The sequence below is a fragment of the Pomacea canaliculata genome, linkage group LG4 (genome assembly GCF_003073045.1).
Source record: "Pomacea canaliculata isolate SZHN2017 linkage group LG4, ASM307304v1, whole genome shotgun sequence".
Lineage (NCBI taxonomy): Eukaryota > Metazoa > Mollusca > Gastropoda > Architaenioglossa > Ampullariidae > Pomacea > Pomacea canaliculata.
The window spans coordinates 17,248,386-17,264,770 of record NC_037593.1 but is presented as its reverse complement, the minus strand read 5'-3'; the positions used below and the strand labels follow the sequence as shown (position 1 = coordinate 17,264,770).

Here is a 16,385-nt window from a genome sequence, read left to right as displayed (position 1 = left end):
AAGTCCTGTGCGCCACACGAGTATTAAACCGAGTAAACCGACGCTCCTTCGTGATTTAACGTTAGTACTCTAGCCACCCGACTACCCGCCGTCTACTCAAAATATTATACTTTACAGTTGAGGCCCAAATTTTTCAAAATGACAAAGAACTATTTTTTTAAATTATGCAATCAATATCTAATTTGCTATTCGTTTATGCATGCTGTGACATCGATAATTCTATGTTTGAATGCTTAACCAAAGTTCAAACCTGTCATACCGTTCGTTATCAAAGTAGCAAACGTTCGCCATCAAAGAAATTTTTTTGAATGTTTGAGCGTTGCGATAGAAGGCTTGATTCCATAAAGGTTTAGCAGCCTTATAAAGAATAAAGATTTCTTACTGTAAGTGGCTGTCCAGTTGCAGTTCAGACCAGTAAGTGAGGTAATCCACACTCGGGTAGAACATTCTCCGCCAAAGTAATCCCAGAATCACACAAATATCTTTTTGATGTAGCCGACAGCACTGAATACATCCCTTACACAGACTTGCAAACATGCTTATATTCCACATCCCGGTCCCTAGACGAAAAATATTTTGACAACTGCGTTAGCGTCTTCGGGGTAGAAGACAAAGCTGGACGAAGCATGGGATCCGGATGGGTGACGTGGCTCCTCGGGTGCAGTCACGTAACACTTTGCTGAGATCGCGAAACGTGTCCTCGTCAGCAACACGTTCTCTTGTATTGTCAGTCAGTCGTTGTCTGTCGGTGAACAACTAACCACAATGTACGACAGTTTCATTTAGAAAAAATAGAATAAAAAATAGTTCACTTTCTATATTAGCAGAAAACATTTACGATTAATAGAAAAATAGTTCCCTATTCACTCACGATAGAAAAGGTACTTCACCCTCCACAGAGGCAACAGACATACATTCACCATTCACAAATTTACTTTTCTCTCCAAATAAACAGGAAACAATCATGACAGAAAATAATATTTTCTCTTCAAAGAGCCAAGAGATATAAAAAATATACTCTTAGATATAAAAAATATACTCATAGAAAAACACTTTTTCTAAAAATAAGCAAAATTTATTAACGAAAATCAATGCAACCTGTCGTTGATACATGGTGTGAAAATACAGTGTTCAAATAAAACTCTCCATAACAAAGAACGTACATACAGAAAAAAAAGATTAGAACTCGAGGGGAAACCCCTGCGCTATGAGTGAAATAAAATGCATGGTCATTCTGTCTGTCAATGAGAGAAGAATGTTCAAGATAGAACCCTGAAAAAAGTTTTGTAAAACATCCATTTTTTCACTACCCTTTATTATTAGAGCCTTGTTTTATCATGGTACTTGAGTAAACCGTAGTAGATTCACTTAAAAATAAAAGCTGTTGGCAAAAAATCGCAAATGGATATGGATGCTACAGTCTTTAGCTGTTTACTACACAATAATTAATTATTGGGTATATTTTTCCCGTGATTTATATATAGCCTTAGTTCCCCCTCACTCCCCTGTTCGGTGCGTTGGACTGTGGACCTTCTCCTTTAAGAATGGCGACCTATTGCTGGCCATGAGTTTGAACTTCTATCTCTCACAGGTAACATGTCATGGTCAAGAGTCCCTGTGTCTTCCTGATGGCCGCTGGCAGTCCCAACTGTCAACTGTCGCTGACCAGCTCCTTGTGTCAAGATTCTCTAGCCCTAATGTTCCAATGTTTCTCCCGAGTCTTTGCCCTCTTGGCTCAAGCTTCGGTCTCGAGAGCAAGTTTATTTGTGTTAAAATATTAAAGCTGAAGACTCCGACATGCAGCCCAAAGAACTGTCAACTAAGTACTCCCTTTACATTGAAGAATTGCCGAGAAGTGCCTTTATATACATAAAAAAGTCATCAAAATTAACTGCTGCAACAAAGTATCCGATACTCAAAAAAGTCAGATGCTGTAACAGTTTTCCTTATTGGTTTGTTAATCAACACAACTCAATTATAATGTGCAACATTTCATTATTTGGCTGCCTTTTTTCATATAAAAACCCAATCAGTGTGTATTTACTGGTTAAACATCTTACAGAGAGAGAGAGACACCGAGACAAAAGTCAAGCGGGAAAAAAACTAACAAGATTGGACTACAACAGAAAATGTAATAAAACTATTAAACTTGCATCACGATATAAGAAAGTAAGCATGAACAGGCATATGCATATCTTCTTCACAACAAATGAGTCAGACATCCTTGTACATACCTAAGCCAATCTCAAACAATGGTTGATTGTACTGAGGACATTTCGTAAGATGAGATGACTTTACACAATACATAAAAAGGCACACATCATTCTTACCACTCTTTGTCTACAGGGCAGTAGCATTACAAAAGTACATTTTAGCAATATAAAATCCTAGTATTTTCTTGAAAGATTTCAGAAAAATCTCCCACCCTTTTCAATTCATTCATTGTAAAAAATCAAAACTACCTTGATGCGAATGTAAGCATGAAGAACAATGTAAGTAAAATGATTAAAAACATTTCATGTAACTATCTGGACATAATTTTTTATTTAATAATGCTCTTGAAGCTATGCTTATCCAGTACCTGTTCCACAAACAGTTAGTCTTCTGAACACAAAAGAACAGAACTCATTGTACCATCAACACACATCCTCAAACCTTTGTATACTCCTTCATTCTGAATGATGCTTTACACAAGTGATTCTGTGGAGGTAAGGTGTTGTGGAGGTTTCTTCGTGTCATCAGCGTAGACACCAATAAAAGATCCATCCTCGTTAAATTTCGTCGGCTCCTCGCCATACTCAGAGAAGCTCTCCTCATCGCCCTCTCCATCAGGTATGTCTTCAAACTTAAGGTTTACCTGTGACTTTTTCTCGGGGTGTTCATCGTAGTCACTGCAAAAAGTCAACAGTGGGAATGCTTCCCTGTGTAAAATGAACCGTGATATCAATGAATAAAGCTCTGTGGCCGGCAAGCTGCTGATATGCTTAGGTTGAGACTGAGACTGAGACAGAGACTGAGCCAAGCAGAATGAAAAGTGCAGTGGAAATTATCTCTCAAAATAGATGTATGAATGCAGAAAAGCTCTGAATGGTCTTTATAGTATGAAAAATTACTGTGACGGAAGAAGAGGAACATACGCTCTAGACAGCTCGTGGAAACCACTGTCCTTCAGTTCTTCTCTGGGTCATGCCCAGCAGCTGTCTCCTTCTTGTCAACTGAAAGTATAAACAAGAGTTAACATAAAGAATGGTCTAACGCCTAAAGATTTTTTGCAAACATTCAGTAATAAGAATACCTAGAGGCCTTAAAATGTGTTGTTACTGTCTGTACAAGCGTGTCCTTTAGCCTCAGATGGTTACATGGGATGTGTCAGTTATAAGAACGACACACTGGAGATTGTAAGAGAGTGGGGAGAGAGTTGTTTTGTGTATGGCAGTAAGAAAACAGACAGACTCATGAATCCGATGGAATCCTCCCGGAACTTCCAACCCAAGCTTCTTATTCCCCTGTCATGTACCCGCTTTCAATGTTGTCATGCAGCCCCACCCCGATTAACAGCCGATTTGTACAGTGGCATAGGAACCAGGGCTGACAGCCACCCCATCAGAAAAGTTACTGAGGACAAGAATGTGGACGTCGTTCACAGTCAGCATGGACTTTGCCGCCACACCCGACCCCCAAGCAAAACATCCTCCTATGCCACTGCTGCTGAACGCCACTATATAGTTCTGTGTTACAAACTACATTTTCTGATAGCCATGCTATAACAGTAAAACTATCTAGTGGCTTATTCTCAAGACGACCACTCAACAGTCACATTGGTATAGTTAAATATAGGCAATCTTGTCATCACTGCATGTCTGAAGAGCCTTTGTTTTTTTTTATCTATCAAACTGGAGGCAGATCGCAGTTACAATGGTTATAAGCCGAGAGAAAATACTGCATTGCACTAGCATCACCTCAGCTCCTCTAGCAAGGCACCGTTACAGGACCCCACTGAGTGCAGGCAGAGTACTACCTTCTTTTTTACAAAACCGACTTCCTGAAAAAATTAACATTCTCATAATAAACAAGTGATTCTAATATTGCGGTCAATGGTAAACATCAATTTCCCAAAAGTTATATCACATACCTGGGTAGGTTCCTTCTAGCATCTTCCGGCGACATATGATATAGATGATGAGTAAGATGACAATGATGATGATAATGAGGCCAATAATAAGACCGATGATCCAGAAGTCGAAAGAAGCAGCAGCAACGGCTGTTTCACACACAAAAATTGACAAATAAATTTCAGTTAAAAATTTATCAATGCTGAAGCATAAAGTGATGTGTTTAGTGTTATCTCTGAAAAATGCTATACCATGCATAACAATTATGACTTACTGAAATGACAATTAGACAAAGTACGAAGCATCAATTACAGTGTCCTAAGTGATACTCCAATGTGGCAAACAAGTGGCCTTAGCATGTTGACTGCCGCATGCTCGCCTCCTAGTCATAGGTTTTGTGTGAACTTTACACACAACTTTGCCAGACTTTGACATTTGCCTATTTAAAGATGCTTAGGTACTTTGTAGTTGTTCTTTTGTTACTTCTATTACAACAAGCAATTGTTTGTTAAAGGGAGGGAGTGGTTGTGATGACATGAATAATTTATCTGTCGCTTTACATCCCTTGAAATCTATATTTTTATGAAATTAAGATTTATAAAAGGCAAGACTGCAGTTTTATTCTGTTGTGGACAATGGTGTGTATTTTTATTTTATTAGATTGTAAAGTCTGAGACTATAACATTTGCAAAACTACCTTCTGAGCAATGGTATGCTGATGATACAGTCTTAATGTTATAACTGAATTAGGTAAAGTGCCATTTAATATTTCATTATTGTCCATTTATTGCCATAATTAATACATTTTTTAGGGATTAACTAAAGCATTCTAGCATTTTTGTCGTAAGAACAAATTACATTGTCTTTATTTCAGAGAGAATGTAAATTGATATTGTCGGAGATGATTGTTTACTGCATAGACTTTATTTGTTAATTTGTTATGACCAGCACTTTGAAACTATAGTCATTAAGCATAACTTAAGACATTATCTTTAAAAGCATGAGACCCATTTAAAATGTTTCCACCTACTTTCAGATACAGCTTCTGTCGTCACAGTAACGTCGACATACACCGTTTGAAATGGATGGGCGACAACCCTGCGGTAAAGACCAGCAATATCCTCTAACTTCTCATCAGTGAGTCCAGAGGTGTTGATGTAAGCCCGGTTGTTGACAAGGTCATAGGTTACATGTGGTGGAGCTTTGTTACCAGTGTAAGTCACATTTTTGAAGATCCAGGAGTAAGTCATGTTAGGTGCATAGAGTGGGTCTGTGGAGGCCACAACAGTCAGGTCCACTTCATCTTGCTGAAGTGACTGTTGAGCTTCTGGTCTTACTTTGATCTCAATTGGCTCTGCAAAAAATAAACACAAGCATCCATTTTGAAGTGAGAAATTAAAAGAGAGCAATAAACTTTACTTTGCTAACAAGCCTTCATGTGTTTCAACTGGGATACTAATATTTCTGGTCTAAGCTGCATTTTTGCAAATTTCAAAATTACATTTAATACTGATATTCTGTAAAATACATAAAAGCGTCAGGCCTTGCAGGTGAAATTTTACTATCTACATTATAATGTAAAACTAAAGAAAAGGAAACCACTCACTAATGACATTGACACAGCCATCATTTTGAACCATGCCAACACTGTTAGCCACAGTGCACTGGAAACAGGCGATGTCTGTATCCTTGTTAACAGACTTGACTGTCAGTGTAGTTTTGTTAGCATTGAACTGGTACTTGTTGGGATCTGAAGCAAGTAGTTGGATAAAGATTTTCATGATAAATACTTCTAGAGCGTAAAGAAGTGCAATGCTACGAATAACATATCATCTTGATATTCCAAAGTTGCCAATGAATAAAACCATATTTTAAGAAATTATTGATTAAAAAGTTGCCAACAGACAGAGTTGCTCTTGTTTCACCTTTATCTTCATGTTTACAAAAATTAGGAACACTGTTATATAAGGTACAAAAATGTACATGCTTGCATAAGCACACACCAACACAAGCTGTTCCAAAGTAGCATGCTGGTCAATCCATTACATTTGTCCTCTCATTTGAAGTCCAAACATGCTACACAATAAAACAACCCTTATCATAGGTGAAGCGAATTTGATTCAAGTTTAGTGCATATTTAAATAATAAAACACCCGGCCCTTACCATAGGTGGAGCCCAGTTGTTTTGTATTCAGGGCCCAAAGTGGCTGATTGGGGCTCTGTTCACCCTTTGCAGATCGGGTGATACAAGTAAACACAGCATCGCTCCCTTCTACAGCTGTCACTGACTTCAAATGTTGTATCCCAAATGGGAGGTGCTGTAGATGAGTGAAATGGCAATAAATAAAGGTAAATAAAAGGGGTGTTAAACAATCGTCTGTATTCTGACCTAAAGTCAACTATAAAGAAAATTTAAAATGGGTACAAATCTGGTTTTAACAAAAGTGGATTTGTGGTATTATTTTGTTGAGTTAAGGTATTGGACTTTATATACGAACTTGATTATAGAAATCTTCGGTAGATTTTTTTTGCCTCTTCTCACAAAACACCCTTTTTCTACTATAACAGGTTATATTAAAAATGTTTTATTGCTTATAAAATTATGATTAATATTGTATATATATACATTTGAATATTGCAGTTGAATGTGTCATGGTTTTTAATCACAGTTTAAATGAAAACTCTTTTTCAGCAAAAGCAGAATGGTTGCTTTGTTTCAGCAGTTATGACCTGATGTTGGAATGAAATTTTTTCTCTAATGACTAAGTAAGACTCAGTTCAAGATCATTTTACCAAAATTTCAAATACTTCTCTCCTTTCTTGAGATACAGGTGTACATACATTACCATGCACTTAAAGACATTTACAGCACAGACATCAATATTGTATATGGATTATCTATCATTGTTGAAATGGTAACTTCTGTATAACTGTGAAAAAAATAATTTCTATGTATCTCACATGTAACATTGAGAGCCAGGCTTCCTTCAGCAGTAACCCAAGTGAATTGAATCCTCTGCAACGGTAGGTTTTCTCATCATCTTCTGTCACATTAATAATTGTAAGAGCATGGCCATTTGCGGTAATATCATAGCGACCTCCTTGTGTGATGGCTCGTCCTTCCTGGTCAAACCAGGTGATTTTGGGAACAATCTCTGATGGGATGCTGCTTGCAATGCTGATGTGTAAAAAACGTGTTAGAGATGTTAAATACTCAACTTAGATGTCTCCTCATTTTTCACTTTTTTAAAAATCATTAAGTACTGGTAACAATAGCTGCATTAAGATGACATCTCAGCCTAAAACCAAAAATGACAAGTTCTAGGTCTGTTACTGTCTGAACAATTCAATAAGTATATAACAGAAACTACACATAAACCGTTTGAAAAAAAAGTATTTTCAGTTACCCAAATAGGGCCCTTATCTGACTGGATTAAGATATAAAAACGATACACAAAGATATTCCAAGACTCTCTGCACTTCATCAAATTTTAGAAACGTTAACAAGTTATCAATAATATTATCAAGGTATTTTGAGACATCATTAAATCAGCTTGTGTGATAAAGTTTGAATGTCTGGACTCAAGCCACATAAACCATAAATTTCAAAAGTTTCTACATGTATAGTCTCTTAGTATCTGAATATGATTCGAGCTGAATAATTAATGCCTGTCTGTCAACTGATGTAATAGGAAATAAAAATACATTCTGCAAAAGAACTTACTATCCGCTGAAGATGCACTCAAGTGTGGCATTATTCCCAATTTCCACAGTGAGGAATGAGCCGGATGTATTATACTGAAGTTTCGGTGCGGAGTTTGGAACTGAAAACATTTGATTCCTGACTTTAGACAACTAAAATTCATGTTAACAAGACTGTCGTGTGGAAGTTACACCTTTTAAAAACAGATAATTAAATATGAGTCACAGCTGTTTTAATGATTTTTTTCCTTTCCTCAACATAAAGTTCTTACATTAGATCACAATGACAAAAGTAAAAAACATTATCTTACTGGGTGTGACGGTTGTGACATTCAGGCTGTTTTCATTACCAAGTCTGATGACACTACCCGTAACACTAGAGATTGCACACTTGTACAGAGTGCCTCCGGTCATCTGATCTGTCCTCAGTAGGTAAGAAAAGTGCAAATTGCCTGGAAAATATAGTTGAAATGTGTATGTATATATTGTGTATATTGTGTGTATATAACCAGTGAATCAGATTGTGTATATAGCATAACACTTAACATAGCTACACATACACTAATGGCAAAGACTAGGAATGTCCATGGCAATAGATAGCTGAGATAATTTTGTAAATGGCAATAGCAAGTGGGGAAAATGCTTAAAGGCTTATATCTGAGACAAACATAAAAATTAGGCTAACAATTGTAAAAAGATCACATTGCTGTAATTTAGCTTGTAAAGAAAATCAAATCCGTTTGAACATTTCTTACTTTTTAAGAGAAAGCAAATGTGAATAATCTAAATTCTTACGTCTGATGTCACTGAAACTGAAAGGAATACGAAGGGAGGCAGTGGAAAAGGAAAATTCTTAAAATTTCGGTTCTCTTTCTGTGTGTGTGTGTGCGCGCGCATTTGTGATTGTGTGTTTTCTAAAACTAAAAATTTACCTGCTTGGTCAATGAAAATTCGTTCATTTATCCCGACTTCACTATTTACTGAACCTGTAACTGTGTACCACTTGAAAGTCACGTCTCCATAGTACACTGGAAGATTTTGTCACAATGAATTATGCATAGTCTCCTTCTCTACCAATGTACGATTCAAGAGGCCTTTTTATGAAGTCTTCTATACCTGGATAATTCAAATGGTAAGACAAATAGACATCAGTAAGTCATAAGCTTGACAAATCAGTGCTCATGTTATGCATTAAAACAACACCTGACACGTTTAACAATAAGCTAAAATGATGAACCACTCCTAACCAGACCACATTTCACCAAACACAAACCCTAGCTAAATCATACAAATGAAATTTTAATTAAACACACGATTGGCCAATGCTCACCGCTCTTTTTGTTTTCCTTATAAAACTTAAGTGCATACATTTAGATATACATTAATAACAGTGAGTAATATGTTAAAGGGCTAAAATAAATACTACAACTAAAAATTACCAAAATAGAATTTGTCAAGCACATTTTCTCGTGTGGACGCAAGCTCAATGGCCTGCACACGTAGGCCTACAAACTAACCGACAGTCTAACATACAAGAAACGTACGCGTAAGCAAACAGTAGGTGGTGGGGATGGGGTGGGGAGAACGAATGATGTTTTACACCGAGCCAACAACTCAGGCTATATCACAGCAAGGCAGCTAGCCCTGTAAACAGATGCCACATGCAGCGAAAGAACAGCGTGCCCGAGACGAGATCTGAACAGAGGACAGCCAACCTTCACTGTATTGGTGACAGGCGTTAGCCACTACGGCACCGGACCGTCCAGCAGAGGACCCCATGACAAAAACATGAACTAAGTACATGGTTGAAGAACTGATGGAATAAGACGAACATTAGTCTTCATTATGGAAGATCTTTGTGAAAGAAATGGGTTTTGATGACAAATTTAAAGGCTTTGAATGTAGACCCAGTGAAGCCCGTGCAGGAGGGTGTAGCGGGGCCTGCTTTTCGCCTACGGAAGACAATGGGAGCCGCAATATTTGAAGTTTGTCCAGTAGGTGGTTAGGAATATCGACAAAGCCAGAGTTGCAATAATCCATCCGTGAAAACTCGAAAGTAGACATGAGCTTTTTGACGGGTCAGATGTGACTGATCTCGCCTACGAAGATGGACAAACAATTCTGGATGGTCTGCGTGTGTGACAATGACAATGACCAATTTTATTGTGGTTATACACAGATCTTCTGGAGCTGAAAGCGAGGCCGGACGATATATATGTATGCTACATATACTACATATACACTATAGCTACCGTGTATCACCAGTGTACATGTGATACTCCAAGCTAAAGACTGTATGGTGTATGGTGGTGGGGCCAACTGAATGCGAGATTTCTAGAACATTGAAACCTTTTCGGGAAAAAATTATCTGAAAGTAGCGAAAATTCACTCTAAAAATGTATGCATTAAACATGTTATCAAACAGTTTATGAGCTGCTACATCTCTTAGGTTTGCTGTACTTACGGCCTACTCGGATTTCTTGTGATGCAGAAGCACCAGTGGCTGTCATCCCATTAGTAAAGGTAACGCTGGCATAACACACAAACAAGCCTTCTTCTCTTGTAGTGAGGCTGGGGATTGTCAGGAGTCCTGTTGTTGCACTGACTGTGAAATACTGATTGTTTATGTTTATGTCATTTCCATTCCACGTCCACTTGTATCTGCAAAGACAAATACCGTTAAAAGTATAACCTACTGAATTAAATACTCCAAGAAACTGTTGGTGGCAGATATGTAAGGGGTGGAAGTTCCTCACCCTGGATGCTGGTTTACAAAAGTGTGTTGCAGGGAAAAGCAGTCACATCACAATGCAGCTGTCGGTCATGGTCAACAAAGGTCTAAAACCTAACATTTTAAGATCTTTCTCATACTTTCAAAACCATTTAGTGATTTTAATTCATACTTTTGGAAAATGGTACTAAGGCACATATTAAAAAGACTGATATATGAATTTGTAAAGCACTTTATAAATAGTCAGCTGTTGTGTTATCAATAATAAGTGAGAAATAATGATGAAAAGTAGTCAAGAGAGAGAAATTGCAAATGACAGGATATTTTTTAAATGTGCTATAAACTTGTACTTCAATGTCTCTTAATACCTAGACATGAATATTCTGTGAACTTGCATAAAGTATAAATTGAAAGTAGCCACTAAGTGATCCAGGAACATTTATCATAATCCAACAAAAATGTCATCAAGCTGGAGACATTTGCTTCACAGTCCAGAGCACTAGCTACCAGGTTAAAAAGCCACCCGGAAGAAATATTAAAGCAAAATATCCCCCCACCCCAAAACAAACAAGCAAATAAACAAAGCCATCAAATCAAATATATCATGATGAGAGGGATTAAATTCTTTTATAAAGATGTCAGTACCAAAAATATTTTTTGTGACACAAAAAAGTATAAAAGGGGTCAGAAGGTGAAATATTATCAACGAATACTCACAAAGGAGCTGGTACTCCAGTGGCACTACATTTCACTTCCACCTTACTCTTTTCTGGGTAAACTGACTTCCGAGGCACTTCTGGTGACACGATAGACGGGGGAACTCGGACTGTTGACAGACAGAGAAGTCTCTGGCTTTTAAAATGGGGAGCAGTTCATAGCATTGCTTCCATTTTTATTGACTGCTTGGCACTATGCGAGAATATTCTTGCAGAAGAGAAAAAAATATGCAAACCACCCCAGCCCTAGTGCATGTAATGGGACCCCATATCAATGGACTGCATGGGCTGCATTAATACCTGGTAATCCAAATCCGTTTGCTAAAACCAGTTTTTACAATATATTTAATACATAATACATAAATAACACATACACACATAAATATATTACATGTATACATATCACTTGACTAGTAACTGTGGACGGTTATGCTGGTCAAACTCAATATAACAATGAACACAAAAAGTTGATCAAGACTGAGGTACTTCTATTCTTTTTTCCCCAATAGAAAACAGGCCACACAAAAAGTGTAACAGAATGCGACAGTTTAGGGTGAAATTTTGGCAGGTACTTGCAGCAGTGGAAAGTGAGTATACTCTCAGGTTACAGACAGGAGAGTATTTATGCTATTATGTGACAGGCAGAGTTTAGGTTTAGACAGAGGTATTTTTGTCTGCCTATGCACCTAGGTAAGCTAAGTAAATTTATCAACATTTAATTACATTCAACATACTTTCTTCAGCATCTGACAGCGCTAGTGTGCCCAGCATGGTAATCAAAAGCCGAAGTATGGTTGAAGCTGCCCAGGCCATCCTCCCTGTATTCAGTCACCTGAGTTCCAATCTTCAGTTATCACCTGGATATCCTCCTCCTTTTGTCACTTTCTGTTGTTCCGTCACAGATTCATCTGCCTTTTCAATTTTGCGCACTGAAATATAATACACACCTATCAATAGACCAACAAAACTGAGAGAAGAAACTTCACCTTGTGTGTATGATGCTCGAATACTATACACCAGTGTGTTAAGGGGGGGGAAACTCATCCATGAGCTAGAGAGATACCGGTGGGACATTGTGGGACTGCAGAGGTCACATGACCAGAGTTTGGGGAAACAGCAAGTGACGAAATCCACAGACTTTGGTACAGAGTGAAGAAAGTAAAGGGACCTACTACTAACTAGAGCATGCACATGGTCCTCGATAAACCACACAAAATACACTCCGTCTCCACAAAGAATCCACGACGACAAGTTAGTACTCTCCAAATCATTTGATTCACGACCAAAGAGACTTCCCTCTTACTTCTAATGCATTTTAAATCCAGCATCAACAAGGCCACAACGAGGACGTATCGAGGTGCCAACAAAGGCAGCCACCAGGACTTCGTCTTAAAGAGCCTGAAGTTGAATGTGAAAGTGAAACTCCTCTTATCTAATTTGCTTTCACTTGGTGAAGCTGTCAGACTCAAACGTTGCAGAACTCTTTGATAATCTGAAATAGTCTGAAGGAGAATAAGTACCTGTCAATGACGAGGAAGACTATGATAATGAGTCTTTATCGTTCATCTGAATCAAATAACTGGCGAACCCTGTGGTGCAAGCAAGAACAAAGAGAATCACTAGGGTTGGATCCCAATGTGAAATAGAGAAAAAAATGGGGCTACACTTAAAGACTGAAAAAAGCACTTGAGTGAGATACGACGGGCCAAGAGGCATGCTATTACCGGACCTGGCAGAAAATGGGGACAAAGGGGAGCTGATATATCCTGTACCCGGGCCCATGGATTAGTTCTGTGCGATTTATGCATTGCGTTTTTTACATTTTGTTATTCCCTGAAAATGTTTTTTCTACATTTTGTTTTTCCCTTTAAATGTTCATGTTAAGAAGGGGGTAGTGCGGACGACAATGGAGGAAATTATGAGACCGACATGGGGGAACTCTGTGAACAAAGGCGGATCCAGGAAGAGAAGGAAAGGTGACTGGTAGCTCTACACAGGTGTATAAAAATGTTTGCCTTTTTCCATTTTAGATGACTATTAAATTGCTGTGCGCTTGTGAGGCTTTGTTTGAGAGTAGCTAACAGCCAGAATAACAACCTGGTCATTAAATCTACAACACTTAAAAGACAGTATGGCAGCTTTTAGAACCGTTTGTCCCCTGTACTCGTGTCTAACAGCGTTACACACTTGGCACACCTACTTACACAGGGTATTGTTGACATGGTTTCACACCCATGCTCCGGACACTGCGCATGGTATGTCAGGGACCAGTGTCAGTCATCTGACATACATTCTACTCAAGCATGGCGCGTACACGCACACAAAACCAATAAAAGCTTACCACAGACAAAGCTGATACACAAAACGGCCGACACCCTGTGTTTAAAAGCTGGAGGAGAGGAAAAGATATAAAACGGAGTAAGATTACTGTATTAACACACACACTAAACAGACACACCTGCAAAACAAATTTTGTCCTCTTATCGCCGTGTTTACATCTGCACAGTAGGTCCTGCACGCACACACACAATGCGGATGTCACCAGATTAGTACTTGTAGTACCAGAGCAGGTAACGTGTAAAGAACTAGATTTTGTATATTTGACAGAAAAGCTCGGTGACACATTGAACGTGTGTGAGGGCTGTCGAGTTTCTTGATGCGATGGGCGCCAGGGAGACCGTAATTGATAGCTCTCTAATTACTGTGGGCGACCACGGGCCCGTGACAAATAGGGTTAGGTATAATAAAAGGTTGGTCAGTCCCCCCGACCTGTCTCTATACATGGTACTTAACTGCATGTACAAAACCCTCACCCACCTCGCAAAACACAACTTTCCTTCTCCGGCCATTTATGTAAAAAAGTAGAATTGTTAGAGAGGGATGTTTGGAAACAAAGGACATCAAATGAAACAAAATGCGAAATAACAAGCTGTGCCCACGCACACACATGACACATACACACACACAATGTTCCTTACCCTGGCTTGTCGTTGTACACCGGTGTGTCAATACAGGTACAACAGCAGGCGAAGGGTTAAAGGTCAGTGTACAGTCTCAGCTGGAAAACACAGATCGTCGCTGTTGCTTGGTGTTCCCCCACACACACGCGTCCAGACGCTTGATGTACGCCGTTGGCCGGCCCCACGGTTGGTTGTGTTTCGTGCGAAGTAACACAGGCTTGCTGCAACCTTACCTGCGGCGTGCACCTGCACCAGGGTGCGTGGACTACTTCAGCACAACACAAGGCGCTCGTAGAGATAACGAGGGTCGATGTCAACGTCACAAGGGGAAGGTCCCGACACAACACGAGAACAGGGTGACCGACACGATTCTTCTTGTTCTGGCCAAAAATTACAAATAAATAAATTCGCTTGCACATTTTTCTAGGTAAAAGAGCGACTGAAAAAAAGCATCACTTAAATTATAGGTAAGTGTTTATTCTTGTCAATGATTTTCCTGTTTGCATGCTAAAACACACACATAAATTTGGTATTTCCTTCATTTCCCCATGCTGAACAAATACAGTCTATTTTTCAGTTCATTCCATAAATTTACACAAATCTCGATCGTTGTGCTTAAAACCTGCATCTGCCTTCCAGATCAGGTTGTGGTAGAGTATCGAGGTACCATTCTCTATGTATAAATATATGTTGTATAGTATAATAATTCTACTAATTTTTATATCCATCTAAAATGATGATTTAAACAGACGACATCCAGAACCCATCGTGAGCCTGCTGGCTAAAAACGGGGTGCAAACAGTTCCTTTTATAATCTTCCGTTTGGTCAGATTAGGGGGAGGGATTAGTACCCCGGCTCCACCTACCAAAGTAAAATGGTTTTTAAATGTTGCACATGAGACTACGAGCATTCAGAAGACATCCATTGGTTCTTCTTTACGGGATGACGATCACACACCTGTTAATAATGTGTGCAATGTTCACTGCTATTCAGGAAGTTTTCTTGCTCTTCGTGTGATTTTGACAACACTAGTGAGTTTGTATGAGTGTTGATCACTCAGGTATGACAGGTATGACACTGACATTGCGCTCAAGTTACACCCGCAGGAGCTCGCGATTGTGTTCTCGGGTAGTCCATACCCTTTTGTGTTTGAAAGCGACTGCGCAGTTGTTACATACATTCAAAAAGCAGTTTATAGTAGTAGTTTATAGGCCTTGTTAACCAAAGAAAGAGCACTGTACATAGTTAAACCCGATGTTTAGATGTATGACATAGGAACACATAAGCCAAATATTCTTTTAATTTGAAAATAAATTTGAAAAAAATAGGCTGGCGGGGTTTTTCTTTATTAGTATTTTTAGTTGATACTATTAATAATATGGATAGGAGTTGCTGTAAACAGTTTACCATCTTAAAAAAACTAAGTAAAAGTTTGAGTAAGTGAAATGATCCGAACTTTTGGTTTGTAGTACAGAGCGCGCGCGCACATCTTGGGTGCGTTGAGAGAAGCGAGTAGAAAGAGAAAAGTTGGTCAACTGATTCGTGAGTGAGACATGAGTGAAGCAGCCATAGGAGCCACTCTCAGTCTGGTTTATCGGAAATACTCGTAAATGTGTGGTGGTGGACTTACCTCTCTAGCCAGGCGTCATGGCGGTGTGTGTCTACATACCAAAGACATTACTCAGTCGTAATAAAAAGGAGAGGACAGCGGATAAACCAGGAAACCTCCTACTCATGTTGTCTAAGATGACTCATTACAGTGTGGTGATATGACCTGCAGCTACTAGATACCCATCAAACAGAATAATCGTATTGTGGTTTTCCGAGGCTGGCGGGTGGATGAGCGTGTGTCTCACACTGTCGTAGGTTTTGCGTGTGACATGGTGGAGCACATCCTTTTTCTTTTTTGGGGAGAGTTCCGTCCGATCAAGTTTTTTTTTTTGTGTCCTTTCATAAAATCACATTTCAGCGCTACTTTTAATATATGCTACAGCTAGGAATATTTCGAGCTCGAGTCACTCATGCAATAAAACATACAGAATACACCAGGATCTCCGTGTCACATCTCACGTAGCGCTACGTTTCATTAAAATTGTCCGCTGTATACATTTATATATGTTCTGCTTTGGTAAAGGCAGGTTAAATGACTATCTTAAAATTGAC

The 16,385-nt window shown here is 38.8% G+C and overlaps 1 protein-coding gene across 1 annotated transcript; it reads right to left on the bottom strand.

The window, feature by feature from the left end:
* Positions 1 to 1,053: 1,053 nt before the first annotated feature.
* LOC112561969 (neogenin-like) lies at positions 1,054 to 16,141 on the bottom strand. Its single transcript, XM_025234853.1, is given in 16 exon segments — positions 1,054 to 2,891; positions 3,138 to 3,177; positions 3,180 to 3,215; positions 4,133 to 4,261; positions 5,143 to 5,466; positions 5,719 to 5,862; positions 6,277 to 6,430; positions 7,074 to 7,290; positions 7,837 to 7,936; positions 8,126 to 8,266; positions 8,747 to 8,930; positions 10,279 to 10,475; positions 11,263 to 11,371; positions 11,996 to 12,190; positions 14,240 to 14,601; positions 15,853 to 16,141. Coding segments are annotated over 10 exon segments (1,452 nt in total). The 5' UTR covers positions 8,229 to 8,266; positions 8,747 to 8,930; positions 10,279 to 10,475; positions 11,263 to 11,371; positions 11,996 to 12,190; positions 14,240 to 14,601; positions 15,853 to 16,141; the 3' UTR covers positions 1,054 to 2,686.
* Between the last annotated feature and the right edge of the window lie 244 nt (positions 16,142 to 16,385).